The 24,502-nt window shown below is 36.6% G+C and overlaps 1 protein-coding gene across 1 annotated transcript in view; it reads left to right on the top strand.

The window, feature by feature from the left end:
• LOC140169659 (uncharacterized) overlaps nucleotides 1–24,502 on the top strand; it is a 46,593-nt gene that overhangs the window by 11,418 nt on the left and 10,673 nt on the right. The window contains exon 3 of the mRNA XM_072192945.1: nucleotides 2,802–2,915. Within this exon, the coding sequence (XP_072049046.1) occupies nucleotides 2,802–2,915 (114 nt within the window). The remainder of the gene's footprint in view (nucleotides 1–2,801; nucleotides 2,916–24,502) is intronic.

Here is a 24,502-nt window from a genome sequence, read left to right as displayed (position 1 = left end):
AAAATTGACCGGGGAGGAATTTACGGCTCATTCGCGTGTACGGTCACATTTAGAGAGTGGATTTTGGCTCATCTGAACATACACCCCCGCCACTGCCACATGATGATTCATATAATGAGTCGCATGATCATTGCATGTAATTTGTGGAAGGAGTAGCATTTTTTGTGAAATCAACATTTTTGGCCATGAGGTCAAGGTCAAAGGTCACAGTCAGATCAAAGTCAAATGTAAAGTTTGGCCTAGTCCAGTGGTCATTTGGCTCAAGTATGGTCAAATCTGTCAAAGCATAACAGAGCTAGGGCGAAACGTGGCAAGTCACAAATGTCACAAGTTGCCAGAAGAAGAAGAAGAAAGAATTGGAAGAAGACAGTACAAGCCGACGTGAACGTCGGCTTGTAACAACTCATAAATCAGCCTAACAGTTGTATAAAGAAGTTTCTGGGTCTGACAAATACACACCTATATTCAGTCAGGGATGGGAGGGAACAAGAAAATAAGGAAAAGTACATGTAGATAGCAACCAGCATAAAATTTTCCTTTTTGGGTCCATTTTGGGGGATGGCCCATTTCACGGTTAGGCGCCACTTTTAGTGAAAAAAACTCGAAATTTTCAAAATGGATTAAATTTAATTTAATAGGGTTTTCTTTTCCAAATAAGACCAGATTTTCATAAAAATATCATTTCCCAGCTTAAATCTCGCTACTTCTTGAAGAAAATTATGATTTATTATCTCATGTTATGTAATTTTTTAACAAATTTGATCAATATTGAGTAGTGTATTTTATACTTTGACTGTCCAATACATATATCATAGATATTTAAAATAAACGAGTATGTCATAGGCTCCCTTCTGACCAAATTTGGGCAAATTTTGTTGTGTAATGACAAATTTATGGCCACTTTAATGTAATTTTTGTGGTAAAAAGGAAATTGACATGAAAAGGTTTACTCAACAATTTTAATAATCAATGAATGACTCTGATATTGCACAGCTTTGAAGGTCATAATATGGGTAATGTTCACAAATAATATCAGCCAGTTTGAAAACACAGGTCAAATTCAAGATTCTGATGTTTGTGCAATTTTGGATGTGACTGATGTCAATGTGAACGGAAACCACACACTGTAAAGCAGAGTATGTTTCAGAAAATAATGATTCAAAGAGTTTTCACACACTCAGTGAATTAAATGGGATATATTGAAACATATCAACCTGTGTTAGTGTTCATTTTAAAACATTGTTTACAATTTATAGAAGTGGATGTGACATTTTCAATTGTGAACGGAATGTTTCATTATGATAAACAGTTTGCTTGTCAAAAATTTAAGCTTTGGGCACTTCTAACACATATATTTTGTGAGATTCTATTGAATTGAGCAATGCTAAAACGTTTTTCCTGACCCTTTATATTTTTGACAAGCAAAATGTTTATAATTTACTGAAATGTTCCGTTCACAATTGAAAATGTCACATCAGCTTCTGTAAATTGTATACAAAACTGTCCTCTAAAGACAAAGACAACGCTTTGAAATAATCATATATGACATGTACAAAATAATAAACCTATTTTAGAAAGTCAAATATCATGTTCTTTAAGTATTTTGGCCTAAAAACTACTAATTTTGAGGATGTGACATGTGAACGGAAATTGAAGCTTTTTGAATCTCCTGTCACAATTAAAGAAGGCATACTGAATTAAAGATTTGTTGCGCCTTTTGATCCCCCACAAACCTGTAATGAAATAACTTCAAACTGGCATCCTAGTCCCATTCCTGTCTTAGTTCTTTGAAGAAACTATTTTGGATGTGACAGGTACCATGGATGTGACACATGTGAACGGAAACTTTGAAATGACATCTGCAAGCTAAGTTGATGAAGGAGTTTTCATTAAATGGTGTCATTAGATAGCTCATAGCAGGAGATTTTTAAAATAAAGGAGAAAAAATTCTGCCACATTTTGTTAATAAATTATACTATTTGGAAAATTAATCGGATGTGACAAAATTGTGAACGGAATTTGTTGGCAAAATTTCAAAATATTGCTGTATCTACATATTAAGAGCAACAAGTGTAATTTGTTCAACAAATAGTAACAAGACTCTGAACTTTACTAAAACACAGCTAGTTTGCCATTCATGTAAAGTATTAGTCGATCTATTCCACATTGAATAAGGTACATAGATGTGAACGGAAAATGTCACATCCGAATTCAGAAATTTAAATGGTTCTCATGCTAGTTTAACTGACAACTAATACTTTGTTCATGTATGGCTGTATAGTGCAACTTGTTCACTACATAAAAACAACAAAAGCAGCTGGTAGGCTCAACATAGTTAAAATTGGCAGCATTGGAAAATAAATGTCTGTTTCCAGGTTGCTAGTGAAATGTGGTTTTTTGACCACTTCTGACCCCTGTGCGCCCTGAAAGATAAAACTAGAAAGGCCGATTAAGCTAATGGAGGTAGGCCATACAGAGACAATGAAAAATCACCAACAGTAAATTCTGTAACCCCATTATTTTTTACACACCAGGCCAGATATGTTGAAAATCAAAAAGTGGCGCCTAACCGTGAAATGGGCCGGATCTCAGTTGGGGAAGAATCTGGGGATGGATGTGACACAGCGCGGTAGGGTGAGGGAATAATTTAAATTTCTGGAAGAACAGACACCCCTGCACCCCATAGGGCATGCCATTCTGTATGAGATTATGGTTACAACTATTTGGGAAAATATACCTTCAGTGTGAAATATTTTGATACAGGAAAAACAACTTAATACCTTTTGTTGTTTTTGTTTCAGGTGCAACCTCCACCAGCATCCTTATTAGACTGTTTCAAAGTACTTGATGTTTCACCAGGCACTTTAGTAAAGGAAGATCTTGAAGCACATATTACTGCTAATGGTGGTGCCTGGGTGAGTATAGATTGACTTTGTTGAGTTTCTTTAGCCTTCTCCACTCCGTACGAAGGCTAGACCAGTGACATATTGAACTAGTGGCAAATGGTGGTCATAGACCACAAACCTAGCTGGGCATGTTGGTGTTGTGGAGGTATCTGACCCCTGCAAAATGTTCCAAAAATATTCCCCTGGTCATCAGGTTTGTTGTCACCGAGTTTTGAGTCCTGTACTCCTTACAGATGTCCAGAAAATGCAATTCTAAGATTTGACCCCAGATGACCTTTGACCTGACCCTTGCAAGATGTTCCATAATACCCCCTGGTCATAAGGTTTGTTGTCACCGAGTTTGAGCCACTTACTGATGTCCAGATAATACAATTCTAAGATTTGACCCCCAGATGACCTTTGACCTGACCTGGTGAAATCAACCAACAATCAGTCCTGATTCAAAGGATATCAGAGTGAAAAGTGTAAAATGTGCTGCCCTACGCACTAGTTATTAATAGATCCATGTACTGGCTGCAGATAAACATCAAACCTACTATTATTAGTATTTAGTAGGAAGTACTCATTCTATAAACAACATATTATTTCTTATCAGAAAAGTAAGATTATGTATGTGAAGCTGAAACTATGAATTTTAATTTAACCATGGTTCATGAGAAAGGTGATAAAACTCGAAACTTTAATGCTGAATGTTTCAAGTCATAATATACTTGGTTTCAGCAGCCTCTATGTGTGTACAGTCACACTTTGGATCCATGGAAGATTGAGGTTGATGAAGATTGATTGAGGAAAAATTGCAGTAGGGTTGAGATGAGGTGCGGTGAGGTTAGGGGTAACCCTGAATAGACATATCAAGCTAGCGGAGGCTTAGAGAAAATACAGGTTTCCAAAGTAATACATAAATATATATGATAACTTCCATTACCCAAGATAATCACCCAAGACGGCCATCTCATTCCAATACAAACGGCGTAACACAAGTGTGTTATCAGCTTCAAATACAATCTGCGCAATGTAGCATAAGATACGTAAGGTGGTCTACTTGTTTTAAATACAACAACATTGAAAAAAAATATAAAAAGGTTACCCCTACCCCTTAGTTTTTGTAACGTGTGAAAAAATTCCTGGCGTTTATTAAAAATGGAAGGACAGGAAACCAACATCTTGGACTAATGATCTCTCTAAAACACCACCAGACTAGACCACACTCTCTCTACCAGACACTCACTCACTCTAAAACACCACCAGACACCACACTCTCTCTACCAGACACTCACTCACTCTAAAACACCACCAGACTGGCCCACACTCTCTCTAATACCCTACCAAGCATTCACTCTCTCTTATACCCCATCAGACCCTCACTCTCTCTAAAACACCTCCAGACTCGACCACACTCTCTCTAATACCCCACCACTTAACCAACCACACCCCTTGTCCCATCATGCCAACCTTTTGAGGTGGTCCAAGGAACCAAAATCAAAATGCTTACACATTCCCTTTTAAGGGCGTTTTTGTCAAGTGATCAGTTTTTGGTCATGGGCCATCATTATATCAAGTATGAACCCTGAGGGCGCTATAGTTCTTGAGCTAAAGCTGTTTTAAAAGTTTACACATATTGCTTACTCACACCACTCCACGCCATACATAAATTCTGCCAGTCACATTTCCCCAATATGAAATTTTTTTAAAGTAAAATTTTCATTTTAATTTTACTTCATTAAAGTTTGGCGGAGGCGGGGTTCGAACTCACGGCGCACTACTTTGAACACACTATGAACCCAGCGCCTTAGACCACTCGGCCACTTGTCTTGTTGCAATCCATTTGAAACTTATTTGAAGATATAATCGCAACTTCAACATAGGCCTACCACGTGACAAGCAAACGTACCATATTTTGGAATTTTATTTACCTAAAAACATTAATGTGTATTATTAGCGCTCAATTGTTGTTAACTGATGCGTGTTCTATAGGCCTATACAAAAAAAATCCAACAATAAACATGATAAATGGGCGTCTATATGGACAATACATTATGTCGATTTTGACACGTGCTTGTGTGTCAGTACATTTCCATGGTCAGTAAAATACTATAGAGGAACCTGCCATTTTTCTTGTATAAACGTTCGATGTTTTGATCAAGTATGTGAATAATCGACATTAGACCCTTAATGTTTTTTCAGGAAATAAAAGATTAGATTACCATAAAAACGAAACAGTAATCTTTGGTTGGGTCTAATGTAATATTCACATAGAATTTTCAACGCTTTTTCTATCCTTATTCTTGCTCAATTAAAAAAATATTTTGACGTAGACATATAAAATTGAAATAAAATTCTCTGCCTCTTAAACGACATCAAATGTGCTACAATTGGGTATCACGAATCGTTATATATGATGTGCAGTTAATATTCATATTTTCTTTTATACAGAGGATGCTTCAGTTTTGACAGGAAAAATATTTTCTTGAAAACCCTCTCACTCGGTTATAGGTTACCACGCTTCCCTAGAATGTGCAATAAATTAGCATTAAAATTTTTCTTATTTTAACAGCAAGCGTTTCTAGAATGCAGTATGGCGAAATGTGGTGTATTGCTTAATGTAGCATATGACCTTTGACCTCTGGGGTCGTGGCTACCATAGATTACTTCTAGGGGTCATGGACCATCATTGTACCAAGTATGAACCCTGAGGATGCTGTAGTTTTTGAGCTAGAGCTGTTTGAAATTTTACACATATTGCCCTAGCCCACGACCCACGAAGACTAAACGCAACAAATACAATATCTTTGCCCCGTTGCACGGGCATAGATAACTTCTTGCTTGGCAGAGATATCATCATTTAATTTGAGTTGACTTTGGAAAAACGTAACATCGCCACCTTTTTTGGGTGGCAAATTCAGGACGCACGACCTGGCGCGCTTTCTGCCCGGTGCGATGACGCGCCGGCTGGCAACATATTTTCATAGCAAAAAAGTTTTTAACCATATTTTCACTGTTTTTGGGGCCAATTCTTGACCGTTTACAACCAAATAAAGCCCAATGCATTTCCCGTATATTCCCTGATCTTGCGTATAAATTGGGCGACATTTAGATCCAAACTGACAGAGCCTTTCGATGCACAACCCCACACACATACAACATTAGCCTATTTATAGTAAGATGACTGTTTATGACATTAATCAAACAATTATGCAGATCTTATGTTGCATTTTGATGTGGCAGTGATGTCCATATATAATCACTGGAAACTGATGGGTACCAATCATTTTGATAGAGCCGGTACACTTGATCTGTGAACTTTTGTCTTTTTTAAAGACAACTCTTGTTTCAATTAATTGCATGATGGAGGGATGAAAATTGCCGTCTTCATCTTCATCAGCGACCTGTCTTATTCAAGTTGTACATGTAGTAAATCACCTAATTTATAGCATTGAAAACAATGCTTTTTTTTTAATTTGCAAAACAAACAAAGGCAAATGAACTTTTCTTGCTTCTTAAATGCTTGGTTTGAAGTTTCCTGTACATGGCATAATTTAGTGTTGGCCATTTGTATAGCAAAAACAAACATTGATGAAAATTTGTATAGCTGTTGTATTCTTTTGTATGTGTAACGGTGAAGATTTTTAGGGTGATTTTCTTTTTGTTCAACTTTGGATCCAGGGGCTTACTCGGGCGATAATAAATGTCCAATACCGTTACACAAAATAAATAGACACGATGGAAGACTTGTAGATATACGCTGTTGTTATGCTCGGCTTTAATATAATAATATCTGATGATTCGTAGAAACAATGAAGATAGATGCAATATTATAAATATATTTAATGAATATGATGACGATTGAATTGATGTTGACAAGTTGGATGCCTGGATGGAAGATTTGATGTTGATCAGTTGCAGGCTAGGATGGAAGTGAAGTGCAGGGTTGCCAAAACTTTTTAGCCCAAGTCGCGGGTTTTAGCCATGAAATGTCGCCCAAATAGCCAAAAAAATCGCCCAAAATTTTAAAGTCGATTTAGGGGGTTCTACACCCGCGTTTTATTTTGAATTTTTGGAAAATGCTGAAATAAATTCTAAAAACAACAAAAACTGAAAAAACTGGAAAAAAATTAAATAAAAAAAAGTTGAAGAAACATTTAAAAGTCGATTTGAGGGGTTCTATACCCCCTTTATTTGGGAATTTTGGGAAAAGCTTAAATAAATTATAAAAAACTAACAAAAAATGAAAAAAGTTATAAAAAAAGAAAGAGAAAAATTAAAAGACGGCTCAGGGGGGTTTAGGCCTACACCCCTTTCTTTCTATTTTTTTTAATGCTGAAAAAACTAACAAAAACTGATTTTTTGTTATAGGCCTAGGCCTACTGTAAGGAAAATTTATTTGTGAATTTTTGTGGAAATATATAAACTAACAATATTAAAAAGAAAAAATGTTTAAACTGCAAATTGAAATAATGCAAAACTAACAAACATTTTCAAAAATGTAAGAAAAAAATTAACTGCAAGGAAAATAAAATGTTGACTTTTGACGGGGTTCTGCACTATCTTTTTAATTTTTGGGAAATGCTGAAACAAATTACAAACAAACGAACAAAAATTATTTTAAAAAATGCCAGGAAAACAAACAAATTAATTAATAGACATGCCATTCATTGCAATGGGGATAGGCCTACAAATATTTGCCTTCAGCTGAGTGATAACAACATGTGCATGTACTATTTTTAATCAAATTCAAAACGGCCGGTTTTTTTTTTTATCATCATGCCGTTTAAAAGAAAATGTGCGGTAGGTGTTTAAACATTTTTATTTCAAAAGAACTGCCGCCAACGAAAAAAACACCAAAAACTTATGTTGAAGTAGACTGAACTTGGCATCCCGCTGACACTAAGAAGCTACTTAAGTCGAAAGTCGTCTTAAACCACTTGTGAGTATTTAGATGGGAATATTCTAAGGATAATCCTCCAGCTCAAGTGGTCTTTAGCAACAACATGTGATGCGATAAACCAGCCCCCTCCCTGTGCGTCCCATTGTCATGGGAAGCACACTGACCACAGAATGTTTTGTAACTTTTGTTTATTGAATTAGTTGTTTGGTGCTTTTGTTGAATGACCATCGGAAAGAATTGGCAATCATGATCAAAAAGTTTTGAAGTCGGCTTGGTCACAAATCGCCAACATTTAATACATTTCAAGGGTGAGATTTTCAAAGTAGCCAAATGTCGCGAAATCGCTGGAGCACTTTCTTTGTCGCGGGACGGAAGTTGAAAATCGCCCAATTGTGCGCCGAAATCGCGGGTTTGGCAACCCTGGTGAAGTGAAAATTAACTAAGACAAGTTCATATCGGAAAAACACTTGAAAACCAACTTAAGTACCATCTCTGCCACAGCATAAATAATATCCCTAGCTAAGCATTTACTTTGACAAATCTTAACAATACATAACATGTTAAAGAGATAAAACTTTCTCATGCATAATGCATAAGGGCAATTCCAAGCAAAAGTGGACATGACTCAAAAAAATGAAATTGCCAATATATATTTCTTTTAACTTTTATATTATTCCAAACAGATGTAAGGTTCAAGTTATAAACTTTTTCGGCATTTTTCTAACATTTTGGGTTTTTTTAAAGTTTCTTTGGAGAGTGTATTTTAAGTGAAAAACTCCTGTTCAACTTAGATATTTTCCAAGTGGGCCTATTTTATTAAACATGGGCACTTTTCTTTTAAATTTGATACATTTTATATCTCTGAAATATGGTCTTCAAGAAACATCCAACACATTTTAATTAATCCACCACTAATTTTTTTCTTGCATTGCGTTTTCATAGCACTAAATATGGCGTAGTACGAGTTACCGAAAAGATGCATTTTTTATGTATTTTCAAAATGTTGGCAATGTAATTGATGCCACTTATTATTATTTTCCTTCTACTAGTAGTGCCTTGAGTAAAAATAAGAAATTAATATACAAAACACTATCCATCACATAATAATGACCCATTAAAAACGTGTAGCACGAGTTACCAGTAGCACGAGTTACCGATGTAGCACGAGTTACCATAGCCCACTTCCCCTGTACCAGCAAAGGTAATGCAAAATCTACCACTTGGCAGCAATAGAGGATCTCCCAACTACATGAATATGCATTTATATGTGACCATGGTATTGGTAACTATTTTTTTTCTTTCATTGTGTTTTCATAGCACTAAATATGGCGTAGCACGAGTTACCGAAAGATGCATTTTTTTTATATATTTTCAAAATGTTGGCAATTTAATTGATGCCACTTATTATTTTCCTTCTACTAGTAGTGCCTTGAGTAAAAATAAGAAATTAATATACAAAACACTATCCATCACATAATAATGACCCATCAAAAACTGTAGCACGAGTTACCAGTAGCACGAGTTACCGATGTAGCACGAGTTACCATAGCCCACTTCCCCCTGTACCAGCAAAGGTAATGCAAAATCTACCACTTGGCAGTAATAGAGGATCTCCCAACTACATGAATATGCATTTATATGTGACCATGATATTGGTAACAGCTTTCTAGCAGCAGTGTAGCCAGTGGGAGGGAAGGGGCAGCCTGCCCCATGACAAACTAGAATTATGCAGTTCATAATTAAGGTGCCCATACACACACACACACACACACAAAAGTGTGTAAATAACAAAGGTTTGTAAATAAAAAATAATATGCAATATGCAAATAAGCTCATTAATATTCATAAATATGCAAATAACATGACACAAAATTATACAGCACATCAGGCCACCATATCCAACCAAACCAAGTTTGAAGTTGATTGGTTATTGTGTTTATAATGCTGCAAAGTGGATTAATGAAAATGTAGGCAAAATTTGTAAATAAGCTCATTAATATTCATAAATATGCAAATAACATAACACAAAACTACACAGCACATCAAGCCACCATTATTCTATCACCATACCGGTACCAAGTTTGTAGTTATTGTGTTGGAGCTGTACAGTGGATTAATGAATTTGCTTCCCCCGGACAGTCAAACAAAGAAAGAAAGAAACAAACAACCAGGCAACCACACATGTGTGGGGGCCAAAAATTAAAGAGAAAAGTGACCTCCTGTCGCAGGAAAATTAAAGTAAAAATATGGAAGGCAAAGACAGAGATAAGATTCAAGGAGCCGGTTTCCACCCCGATCATGTGCCAAAATAGTGTAAATTTATTTATACCAAATTTTGCACACACCAATAAAGTCCTTTTTTTTTTTAAAAGCTCAAAGACTTTACATTGTACAGTCTCTCTAAAAAAACATGCTATTTAGCATATATCCCACTATCAATACCTGGTCAAAATGATGCAACCAAAATTTTTAGCCCTCCACCCCTAGGATCTAGCCTAAGAACCAATCAATTAATATGGGCCTCATGGAAGAACAGAGGATACCTTAAAACATCCACTGAATGAGTAACCGAGGCAAAAGAAGAAATAAAACAAACAAAATAGATACTGGAAATCCTGAGATTAACAGCCACAGTGACATTGGTGATACTGAGATGTGTGTGGTTCTGAGATTTGTATTGGAAATTGGTTTGTTGTTGAGTGTAATGAGGCTCATTTTCCAGCTTAGTGAAGTGATTGAAATCGGGCAAACTAGAGTACCGGTATTTGCACCAAGCAGGAAATGGTCTCAACCAAAAGATGACCAAACATTCTATAACTCAGAAAGCAATTTTTAAAAAACTTACAGAGCAAATAACCATGAACATTACAAGTTTTTGAGGGAATTTAGAGTCAAATAACATGGAAGTAAAAGTTTTATCAATTGTTGACTGTTCAATTTAACTGTTTAAATTTAAGCCCTAGAATAAAATATCCAAACAGGATCAAGCAAGGCGTATGTAAGGCTGGGATGTTTGTATGTAATGTGTGTGGTACATTGTATGCTGGTACATACACTGAATAGTGTTATTTGTACATAGATGGGTTATTTGGGGGGTTATTTGTACATAGATTGAGTTATTTGATCATTACACCAGTTGTTGAGGAATTGTTATCAAAAAAATTGACATTTAGATGAACAATACCATTTTATATATGGCGGACAAACTGTAGCACGAGTTACCGTAGTACGAGTTACCATGTTTTTGCCAGTCATTGTAAAACTATGAGGGGCACAACTTTTTAAGGTATACCAAAACAAACCTTATTATAGCAATTACTTATCATATAATCAATAAGGCTTTAGTGTTTTTTGTTTTAGCACACCATCAAAATAAAAATGAGTGATTTTTAAGCATGTCCTCTGCTCGGAGCACGAGCTACCGATTTTTACAGGTGTCCCATACATACAAAAGTTGATATCCTGAATTAGCAATACTATGAGGATCTAGCCTTGAATGTTGGGTATTAAAATACAAAAAATACAGATTCCAATCAAATCAATTTAAAAGCTGGAGCACAAAGTATGTAAAAGGACGCCATAAAGTGTAGCACGAGTTACCGTGGAATTGCCCCTAAGTACATCACCTACCATCTTAAGCCAAAAGATAAGTTAATTGGATAAGAGGCAATAAATACCATAGCACTTAACTTACTAGGATAACAATACACACTCATATAAAAGGAATCACTTGCTAAAGTGCTCTTAAAACCTCTATGAATGGAAGACAATAAACAATGAAGACATAAACATTTGAAGCACTCATAAACTTGAGAATCAAAGGATGCAGCGTGTTCATGATCACTGAGGTAAATGACCTTTTCAAATTAAAGATAAACCATGATCTATTAAAAACAATTTCAAAGACAATGTTGATTATGATGGAAAATAAATTAACTTGATGATGATTATGATCGATTAATTACACAACAGGTAGAAATATAATTTGATATGAAACCAAAACCTACATTAATTAATAATAACACAATCAAAATAAACAAAATAATAAACATGGTAAATAATGATAAACCTTAAGTCCTAACATTTCAAACCCTACCCTTATTATTAAGACCAACCATTCTGGTGCCGGTTACATTCACCCCTGCTGCAAAGAAAATGACGTCTCGGCATTTTACATGAAATTTGGAAAATGATAATTTGAATGATGCAAATTTCAACAAAAACATAATAATCAAATACACATGTACATACTTAAGTGATGTAACTATCTCTTTCCAACTTGAAGTGCATTATGACCTGCTAATTCGGTTTGAAATCCAAAAGGTACATTTTACTCAGGTACAAAACAATGCAAAAGAATCAATAAACACACTTTCATTTTCGTGACTATCATGATAAAACAATTAACACTTTGGAAGATACAAAACTTCACAATGTAATGAATGCAATGCCTCATTTTAAATTAAGCATAATAAACACAATTCATTTGGAGAAAATAAAGGCCTACAGTACATGAATGACATGTAGAATACATTTTTGAGATTCTACTTTTAATTTAGTCATGTGAAAATGACACGGATCAAAAATAAACAAGTGAATAACTTTGCATGAATACGATGTACGATGGAAATAAAGTAAGTTATATAAGATGACAAGATAATTATGAACTTAATGAACTTAAGATGGAGGATACATAATTAACTAATCTTAATATTCCTGACAATGAAATCAAGAACAAAATAGAACACATGATTGATGTTTCTACAATAACTCTTTCATGTAGATGACAAATCGATAAAATTAATATCATGATAATGAATGAGACATGATATCATAAAATAATAAAACATTTGTTGAGTAGCAATTTGGAAAAAATGTGATGACATGTTGCGCAAATTAAGATCATCTTTTCCTGTGATCCTCATGCCAAAAACATAATTAATAAAATATAGGTTTAATTTATAAAACCTACACTACTCAAACAAAATAGTGAACCAAATAAACAATCCTAGCAAACCATAATCTTTATGATATGATTATTTTGAACAAAATAATAGAACACAATGTTAAGGTTCATAACTTAGCTCATATCAAATGGCATGTTTAAAGAAAAGTAAATTATGAGATAAATAATTGGTTGACAAATTACTCAAGATGGTATCATGATGGAAATGAAAAATACCTTTGTTTAAATAACTGATGCCAAAGAAATATTCAGATGATTTGATGATAATTTTGGATTGACAATTGCATGCAAATTGGATCAATTTTGGTAATAATCTAAAATATGCCAAAACACAAACTATCACAACAATAGGTTAAGTTTAAAAACCTGTTCAAATCAATTAAAGAAAACATCAGTCTGGATAATGAAAATCAATAAACATGTAAAACAACAGGAGAATATCAAAAACTCTGTTTTTAAGAGAAATTGGATGTGAGCAGTTATTATGCTCAACTCAACTCCTTTGGCCTACATAAAACATTGAGTAAAATAAGATAATGAAGTAAGCAATGGCTTCAAACTCAAAGCAATAACATGATTAATAAAATGCATTGACATACTCAGATTTTAGTGAGCAAAATAGTAGAATAGCAAATGAGGACCGCAACTCTTAATTTGAAAGAGGAACTAAGTTTGAATAAGTGCACGTCTTCAAACTTACTCTTTGCGAAACTATAAACATGATTAACATTTCTAAAATAATGATTTAAGAATTTAAGTTGTACACAAAGACAACAAACTTAATCATGATCATAAAATGGAGCATTTGAAAAAAACATCATTATCTGAAAAACATAATATGAAGTTACTCAGATGGGGTGACATGACAGCTACTTTCAACTCTACTGCGAGGAAATGGCGTCCTCGACATTTAGACGTGTATAATTATGACACTTTAAAATATGATGAAAATATTGTTTGATTTGGATTTTAGCAACATACACTTCATATGATATTTTGATAGAGTCAGTCTTTGAATGATATTATTCAGATGACAAAAATATCTAGATCGCACAATAATTTGAAATTTAAATGTTGTATGATAATGTCATTTGAAGTGTTTTTCAAAAGTCAGTTTAAATTTATTGTTCTACTGCTCGCTGGTAATATATCTTCCATCTCCGATAGCAATTGTATAATGTAGTGGTGATGAGTTCTTGTTCCTTACTAATGTAAAATAGGTGACATAATTTATCAAGCAAATGTCCATATTGTTCCATGTTGTTACCCTGAAAGTTCAACAGCAGTCTACTTGCATTTGTACTAGTTGCATTTGCAATTTCTGAGTCTGAATATGTTGTAAGGACGGCAGAATCATCAGAATATAAACTGCGATATGAGGGGTGAGAGTTGATGGCCACATATCCACAGGAAATAAAAGCATGGTACTTCCTAAGTACTGTCACAAAAGGTGGTATAATATCACGAAGATGTCCATGGTGGTCAATGTCTAGAAGGTGTTGGCATACACATAATAATACTTTCAAGATATCTTGGGATGGAACACGACGGGAAATATCTTCCAGTTGACACAATATAAGAAAATTAAATTTTCTGTCCAGCAATTGGTCGCAACAATTATCAGTTTGTAAATTACTTAATTTCTCCCAAGCTTGAGACATAGCATGTTTGTCCTGTTCAGTAACCAGATGATTATCAAGAGTTGCTGCTGTTGGTTGGATCAGTTCAGACTCAGAGTCACAACATGTATCAGATTCAGATGGTTCAGAAGATGGATCTTCAGGAGGAATGTCATCATGGATAGAGTGTTCAGATGTTTGATCACTAGTGTCACACGGAAAGTCATCAGAATTGTATGCTAACTTATCATCATCACTATCAACATGATCAGGTTCAGAGTCAGTTTCACTGTCCAATATATCCAGAGGAGAGTTGTCACTACAAAGGCTCTCATGATCTGTCTGCGTATAAGAAGTCACAGGTTCAGTTCAATCCAATAATAATGTTCAGATGCATGTACACTACGCTTTATTTTCACTCCAGGTTTTACTCATAGTCATATACATGTTGTAGGTTAATTTTGCTGAGGTAGGGTACCAGTACCAAGGACAACCTGCAAAGGGAGAGAAGATGGTGGTTAAGTGTGTCCTTGGTGCTGGCTATAGAGGTACTGCCCTAAATACGAGATTTGGTAAAAATATGAACTGTATTTGAAATGATTTAGCACGTATACCAAAAGTCAGAAACATAACTAACGCATGAGCAATAATAAAGCTAATCCTGGTTATGGCCCATTAATAAAACACTTCGCCAAAATAAACATCAAATCATACTAACTACAATCCCGGAAAAAATGTGTTCGAACACCCACTGTAATTCCCATGTTCATCTTAGTATAGTGCGCACGCTATATGAGTCACTGGAAACTAAGATTTATAATAGAGTTCTCTCAATGTTCATCTTAAGCATATCCCTCCCTTTCCCCACCAATCAATGTTGGGAGAAGATATGTGAAGATGAGCATATTGGGTATGCCAACATTATGCGGGGTAGAAGGGGACTATTTCCAATAAGGCCTTTAAAGTGTTCGAACAATATTTTCTGAGATTGTCTGAGGAATTCTAAAATCAGTGTTTGCTTTTTTCACATTTGGGATCATAACTCAGATCCAGTAGAGCGATTCAAATGAAACTTGGACATGTTAGTTTATATATAATAGGGAACACATGCAATAAATAATATTACATTACATCCACAAATATTTCAGGGATCGGTCACTTTAAACATATATTTTCATCAAATTTTGAATAATTTAAGTCGAATAAGACGTAAAATACTTGATACATATCCCCAAACAGTTTAAAACATAGCAATTTGAATAGCTAAAAAGTTGACAATGTTTTTGGACAATCATGGACCATCTTTTATATTTGCTATAACACTAAGGGCACCGTCAATCAAACATCACACGGATGTGGGATGCAAATTTGTCAATGCTATCTGCAGTAGATAGCAAAATAATGCAACGACATCTACCACCCTATGTCCAATGCATTGCCAAACTTCTCCTTCCAAACCAGTAATTCCTGACCCCACAAAAGTAAACTTCAAAGATTTCAAGCAAATAAAACGAAAAAGAAGTCATTAAAGACCCCTCCCCCCACAAAAAATAATAATGAAAGATATAAGAAACAAAGAAACAAAACCAACACAAAATAGGAAAGAAAATGCCAAAATTAAATACAGGAAGATAAAACAAAAAATCTAAGTAAAAGGAAAATAATGCATTAAAAGAAGGAAGAATAAAAAGTGCAAATGTCACTTGCTGTTCAATATGTTTCAAGTTCAAGTCCAATTTTACATTAAAAGACACATGCGCAATGTATAGGACACATCAATCAATAATATTTTAACTAACATGGTCAATGATTGGTGTGCAAGTTCAGGCTTATTTCATGATTGTCATTATTTTTGATCGAAAAAAGAAAGCAAATATAAACAATTCAAAAATGTTGTTTTTCAGTTAAACAAACACCGATCATTATGAGCATTATAGATAATGACCTTTATTATTAGGCCTATGCAATCTCAAATTGGCACATTTCATTAAACATGATTTGCGTTGTCTCTTCAGTGGGTATAACTGTGTACACTGAAAGTGTGAAAGCCTATTCATGGTAAAGGTAAATCATTGTACATCTCCCCATTGAAAACACACATTGTGCACGGTTGACCACAAAACATAAAGAATAATAGGATTTACTTTTCTATTATATGGTGAATCGTTGGAAATGCGTGCTTGTCTATGTGTGTAAATCGTTATGATTCACCATTTGACCATCCTAACCATGGTGTATTTAAAATGTTTAATGAACACAATTTCACACATTAGGCTGATTTTCTTAAATGTTGGTCAAGTAATGTTTTTAAAAACAATAAATGTGCATAGCCTGTGCGTATCTCTCCTTCCTATCACTCGCTCTCTCTCGTCCCCCCTCCGATTTATCACACAGTGGTAAATTTGTGACATTTAAATACATAACATTAAATTCTGAGTAATGTCTGTTTTAGCTGAATATAAAATATTAACACCTTCTCTAAATTAATTATACCACATGTACATATGCTCAATAAACATGGCACATAAATAATTTAGGCCTGTATTTTTATGTGTACAAAACGCTATGTTAAATCTATACTAACAGAACGCTATCAAAATATTCATTGATTTCCTCCATATTTTGTGGGATGATAGCAAATTATATGTCTAACATGTGTGCCAAATTGCATTAAAATCGATGGCGTAACTGCAGAGTTATTGTCCAAAACTAAAATCAGATGATTTTGCTAAGCAATTTTGTAGACAATCCCGGAAAAATGTGTTCGAACACCCACTGTAATTCCCATGTTCATCTTAGTATAGTGCATACGCTATATGAGTCACTGGAAACTAAGATTTATAATAGAGTTCTCTCAATGTTCATCTTAAGCATATCCCTCCCTTTCCCCACCAATCAATGTTGGGAGAAGATATGTGAAGATGAGCATATTGGGTATGCCAACATTGTACGGGGGTAGAAGGGGGACTATTTCCAATAAGGCCTTTAAAGTGTTCGAACAATATTTTCTGAGATTGTAGATAACTATCAAAACTAAGGATAAGTTGAAAATGATAATTTACACATGATGGAATAGATAAACATAATGTTTCATCAAACTTCTTAAAAATACAAATCAAAAGGAACTTTATGATCAAAAACATGAATAAAATCATTTCGGAAATAGCCAAAACAAATTAGTTAAGATCAACAATAATTATTTTGGAAATAGCCAAAACTAATTATTAAGATAAACAATATGCATTGCCAAAACAAATAAACAATGATATGCATTTTTATAGCACTCAATCAATAAAAATCATTGAGGTGAAGAGGTGTGCCTTTGTTCACACAAACCTCTAAACATACACACATGGCTATGGCTAGGCAGAGAAACAAAGCAAACATGTCTCTTATCAGTGCACATGGTCCTTATCCAAACATTGGCCAGATAGTTTGAAAGGACTTATCTTAACTTTCTTTAAGGAAAATAGTTTATGTATTCCACCCTGTACACTTCAATGCCAGGTTAAACTTAAAGTGATACAAGTATCAGTTAATTTTATACTATTAGTGACTGGTTTCGCTTGAGCTGCGTAACACAAAATGAATGGCAAAAATAAAACTAACATGACTCTGTCACTTTGTCAATTTTACAAAAACTTAAAATACTGTTAGTAAACTTAAAAGTACAAGGTATGATACTCTCATTCCTAGATAGAATAACAAAATATTTATGTCACATGCCTTTTAGAACACTTTGTTAAATGTCCTAATTTGCCCTGAGTGACACCGAGTATACACCAATTCTATCTATAAAACTATCATGGACATAATAGGAGGTGACCTGCATGTATCATGTGCTCAAGCACATAGTTCACAAAATAGTAACTCAATTATGAGTTAAATCAAAGATACCAAAATTTGGAGAAAATGAGAATACAAAACATAAATGTGAATAATTTTGAGAAAATATCTGGACATCTCTTAATGCACAGGAAAGTTTCATAATTCAGAAGCTTAAACATGTTGAATCAAATCAACTATTAATTCTCAAAATATTACATGCAAATCTTAAATGGTGTTAGTACAATAATATTATGAACATCTTAGTAATACTCTTAACTCAATACCTTTAAAATCAGATATCATCATGTTTAGGAATAGTTTCCATAATAATAGCTCATCACACACATTTAAGAAATTTTGTGAATAGGAAAACTTTTGAAGAACTTTTAGACAATAAAAATCAGTCCGAAACTTATTACGATCTTCACCAAATTCCAGATCATGAAACCTTAGATATGGTAATATCCAAAAATGAGCTTGACTTTCTGAAGAAATCAAATAAAAGCAGTAAAATAAACAAAATAAACTGTTTTGACATACCTGCAAAGGGAGAGAAGATGGTGGTTAAGTGTGTCCTTGGTGCTGGCTATAGAGGTACTGCCCAAGGAGCACACCACCAGTAATAAATTGATTGTTATGCAAATTAGCACAGATAGAGGGCAGCTATCCATGTAGGCTAATTTCCATGCAGGTTACACTCTCCCCCGCTACAAGAAAATGGCGTCCCGACATTTAGCGCTCGGAATCGGACTGGGCCAGTTTGATTTCGTGGGCTCGTTGAAGCAGCTTCTGGGTGAATTCTTGGAGTCTTGCACTGGTCTTACGTGAGAGCCTTGCCCAGCGCTTGAAGTTGAAGGCGTGGGCAACAATGCCTGACTGCACCTTAGGTGTATGGTTGCTTGAGGCATCTGGTGCATCTGGTTGCCGTTGTTGTAGTCGTGCTGACCGTCTTGGTGGCGTGGCAGCTTCAGGATTGGTGTCTTTCTCTGTACTTGCAGAAGCTGTAGTAGATGGCAGATGGTTACAAGGCAGCAGCATGTTCCGGTGCAAAGTGCGAAGAGGGCCTGAAGCGGTCTCTGGTCTAACATCATACACTGGTAGATCCGGGTTTACACGTCGCACCACAACATAGATATCTGCATCCCATCTGTCGCCGATCTTGTGCTTTCCCTGGATGCCAACCTTCTTCACCAACACTCTGTCATAAGGTTGAAGGGCATTCTCCCTTGACTTAATGTCATATCTGGCCTTGTTCGTGGCTGCTGCATTTGTGACTCCTTTGGACGCCAGATCGTACGCATATTCCAACCGCTCTTGAAGTTTTGCTGCATAGCTGGTTGAAGTCACTGGCTTGGTTGGTGGCGGAATGGGTTTCAGACCAAACAACACATCAACTGGCAGGCGTGGATGACGGCCGAACATCAAGAAGTAGGGTGCGAAACCGGTGGCCTCATGTTTGGTAGCGTTGTATGCATGAACCAGAGGGCGTACATAGGTTTTCCAGTCGGTCTTCTGATCAGATGTCAGTGTCCCAAGCATGTTCAGCAATGTGCGGTTAAAACGTTCGCACTGCCCATTGCCTTGAGGATGATAGGGCGTCGTCCTGGTCTTGGTGATGTTGGCGATCCGGCAAAGGTCAGCGATGACTTTGGTATTTTGTGGCCTTTAAATTACTTGTTGTTTAGATTTTACCAAATTTCAACCATGGGACTTTCTCGCGTTGTTGCACTTAAAACGTACTGGGTACTTGTTAACAATAGTAATCAAACGTCAGTTCAATCCAATAATAATGTTCAGATGCATGTACACTACGCTTTATTTTCACTCCAGGTTTTACTCATAGTCATATACATGTTGTAGGTTAATTTTGCTGAGGTAGGGTACCAGTACCAAGGACAACCTGCAAAGGGAGAGAAGATGGTGGTTACATTGTGTAAGTGTGTCCTTGGTGCTGACTATAGAGGTACTGCCCTTAAAGACGAGATTTGGTAACAATATTAACTGTATTTGAAAAGATTTAGCACGTATACCAAAAGTCAGAAACATAACTAACGCACGAGCAATAATAAAGCTAATCCTGGTTATGGCCAATTAATAAAACACTTCGCCAAAATAAACATAGAAAAGTTTAACTAGATAACTATCTAAACTAAGGATAAGTTGATAATAATAATTTCCACATGATGGAATAGATAAACATAATGTTTCATCAAACTTCTTAAAAATTTATACAAATCAAAAGGAACTTCATGATCAAAAACAAGAGGAAAATCATTTCGGAAATAGCCAAAACAAATTAGTTAGATCAACAAAAATTATTTTGGAAATAGCCAAAACAAATTATTAAGATAAACAATATGCATTGCCAAAACAAATAAACAATGATGTGCATTTATAGCACTCAATCAATAAAAATCCTTGAGGTGAAGAGGCGTGCCTTTGTTAACACAAACCTCTAAACATACACACATGGCTATGGCTAGGCAGAGAAACAAAGCAAACATGTCTCTTATCAGTGCACATGGTCCTTATCCAAACATTGGCCAGATAGTTTGAAAGGACTTATCTTAACTTTCTTTAAGGAAAATAGTTTATGTATTCCACCCTGTACGCTTCAATGACAGGTTAAACTTAAAGTGATACAAGTATCAGTTAATTTTCATTATTAGTGACTGGTTTCGCTTGAGCTGCGTAACACAAAATGAATGGCAAAAATAAAACTAACATGACTCAGTCACTTTGTCAATTTTACAAAAACTTAAAATACTGTTAGTAAACTTAAAAGTACAAGGTATGATACTCTCATTCCTAGATAGAATAACAAAATATTTATGTCACATGCCTTTTAGAACACTTTGTTAAATGCCCTAATTTGCCCTGAGTGACACCGAGTATACACCAATTCTATCTAATAAAAGTATCATGGACATAGGAGGTGACCTGCATGTATCATGTGCTCAAGCACATAGTTCACAAAATAGTAACTCAATTATGAGTTAAATCAAAGATACCAAAATTTTGAGAAAATAAGAATAACAAACATGAATGTGAATAATTTTGAGAAAATCTCTGGACATCTCTTAATGCACAGAAAAGTTTCATAATTCAGAAGCTTTAACATGTTGAATCAAATCAACTATTAATTCTCAAAATATTACATGCAAATCTTAAATGGTGTTAGTACAATAATATTATGAACATCCAAGTAATACTCTTAACTCAGTACCTTTAAAATCAGATATCATCATGTTTAGGAATAGTTTCCATAATAATAGCTCATCACACAAATTTAAGAAATTTTGTGAATAGGAAAACTTTTGAAGAACTTTTAGGCAATAAAAATCAGTCCGAAACTTATTACGATCTTCACCAAATTCCAGAACATGAAACCTTAGATATGGTAATATCCAAATATGAGCTTGACTTTCTGAAGAAATCAAATAAAAGCAGTAAAATAAACAAAATAAACTGTTTTGACATACCTGCAAAGGGAGAGAAGATGGTGGTTAAGTGTGTCCTTGGTGCTGACTATAGAGGTACTGCCCAAGGAGCACACCACCAGTCATAAATTGATTGTTATGCAAATTAGCACAGATAGAGGGCAGCTATCCCATGTAGGCTAATTTCCATGCAGGTTACACTCTCCCCCGCTACAAGAAAATGGCGTCCCGACATTTAGCGCTCGGAATCGGACTGGGCCAGTTTGATTTCGTGGGCTCGTTGAAGCAGCTTCTGGGTGAATTCTTGGAGTCTTGCACTGGTCTTACGTGAGAGCCTTGCCCGCGCTTGAAGTTGAAGGCGTGGGCAACAATGCCTGACTGCACCGTAGGTGTATGGTTGCTTGAGGCATCTGGTGCATCTGGCTGCCGTTGTTGTAGTCGTGCTGACCGTCTTGGTGGCGTGGCAGCTTCAGGATCGGTGTCTTTCTCTGTACTTGCAGAAGCTGTAGTAGATGGCAGATGGTTACAAGGCAGCAACATGTTTCGGTGCAAAGTGCGAAGAGGGCCTGAAGCGGTCTCTGGTCTAACATCATACACTGGTAGATCCGGGTTTACATGTCGCACCACAACATAGATATCTGCATCCCATCTGTCGCCGATCTTGTGCTTTCCCTGGATGCCAACCCTCTTCACCAACACTCTGTCATCAGGTTGAAGGGCGTTCTCCCTTGACTTAATGTCATATCTGGCCTTGTTCGTGGCTGCTGCATTTGTGACTCCTTTGGACGCCAGATCGTATGCATATTCCAACCGCTCTTGAAGTTTTGCTGCATAGCTGGTTGAAGTCACTGGCTTGGTTGGTGGCGGAATGGGTTTCAGACCAAACAACACATCAACTGGCAGGCGTGGATGACGGCCGAACATCAAGAAGTAGGGTGCGAAACCGGTGGCCTCATGTTTGGTAGCGTTGTATGCATGAACCAGAGGGCGTACATAGGTTTTCCAGTCTGTCTTCTGATCAGATGTCAGTGTCCCAAGCATATTCAGCAATGTGCGGTTAAAACGTTCGCACTGCCCATTGCCTTGAGGATGATAGGGCGTCGTCCTGGTCTTGGTGATGTTGGCGATCCGGCAAAGGTCAGCGATGACTTTGCTCTCGAAATTGCGGCCTTGGTCAGAGTGCAATCTGGTTGGAAACCCATAATGAACTAAAAAGTTGTCCCATAGAGCTTTAGCAGTAGTCTGCGCAGTCTGGTTCTTCGTTGGAACTGCCACGGCATACTTGGTGAAATGATCTGTGATCACCAGTATGTTTTCGATGCCGCCTTTGGACAGTTCCAAGGTCAGATAGTCCATGCTGACAAGTTCTAAGGGCGCAGTAGTCAATATGGGAATCAACGGAGCTACATGCTGTTGTGTTGGTGCTTTCCGACGAATGCAACGACCGCATGTCTTAATTCTGTTGGTCACATCTTGGAACATCCCAGGCCAATAGAAGCGTTGACGGGCCAGCTCCAGAGTGCGTTCCGGCCAAAGTGACCAACATCATCATGGACGCCACATAGTGCTTGGTCGCGATGAGAGGAAGGGACGACGAGCTGATATGTAGTCTTGCCATCAACTTTCCTCACGCGATGGAGAACATCATGATGAAACTGCAGTTTGTCCCATTGCGGATGAAACACTTGAAGTCAGGAGACTCATCTCTTGAAGATAAGCGTTTGCCACTTATCTTCATGTCTATGATTCTCTTGATGAGTGGGTCTCCTTCTTGTAAGCGGCGCCATTCTTCCATGGAGGTTGCTGGCAATGCAGGTTGTCCGTCAGATAAGGGAGTCTCAGATTGATCTGGCACGTCTAGAGATGGAGTAACAACCTGAGGGTTGCAGCAAACAGACTCAATAGGAGGATGGCTAGATTCATCATGGGTGTCTACTAAATGATGGTTGCAGAGAACTCTGATGACTTCACTGGTCACCTCAACTGGCAAGCTCACAGCAGGCTGGGTCTTATCCGCCCGATGAAGGATGAGGCCGTCTTGACAGGCCATCAGCATCGCCATTTCTTTTGCCGGGCGGTAAGACAGACTGAAGTCATAGGCTGATAGGGCTGCCAGCCAGCGATGACCAGTAGCATCTAGTTTGGCAGATGTGGTGACATAAGTAAGTGGATTGTTGTCGGTAACTACTTGAAATGGTCGACCGTATAGGTAATCATGGAACTTGTCTGTGACTGACCATTTCAGCGCCAAGAATTCCAGTTTGTGTGCTGGATAGTTCTTCTCACTAGGTTTAAGTCCTCTGCTGGCATAGGCGATGACTCGCTCCTGACCTTCCTGCATTTGATAGAGGGCAGCACCTAAGCCGGCAGTGCTGGCATCGGTGTGCACGATGAAAGGCTGGGAAAAATCAGCAAAGGCCAACACAGGAGGATGACAAAGTTTGTCTTTGATCGTCTCGAATGCTTGCTGGCAGTCACCTGTCCACTTCCACTCTGGTGTTTCTCTGGCAGCAATCTCCTTCTGCTTCTTCCGTCCTTTCCGTTTTGGTCCACCTAGGAGGGCATTCAGAGGCATGGCTATCTTGGAGTAATCTTTCACAAATTTCCTGTAGTACCCAGCGAAGCCGAGAAAAGAGCGCAGATCAGTGACTGTCGTGAGGCTCTGGCCACTCACGAAGTGCTTCTGTCTTCTTTGGATCTGTAGAGACTCCTTCTGAAGAGATAACATGGCCAAGATATCCAACTCGAGGTTGAAACAGGGTGCACTTCGTTGGCTTCAACTTGAGGTGATATTGCTGAAGTCGCTCTAGGACTGATGCAAGGCGCTGAAGATGTTCCTCGAAGGTCGCAGAGTATAC

The sequence above is a fragment of the Amphiura filiformis genome, chromosome 14 (genome assembly GCF_039555335.1).
Source record: "Amphiura filiformis chromosome 14, Afil_fr2py, whole genome shotgun sequence".
In the NCBI taxonomy this organism is placed as follows: Eukaryota; Metazoa; Echinodermata; class Ophiuroidea; order Amphilepidida; family Amphiuridae; genus Amphiura; species Amphiura filiformis.
The sequence above is the reverse complement of the archived record's forward strand: the minus strand, read 5'-3'. Positions and strand labels throughout refer to the sequence as shown.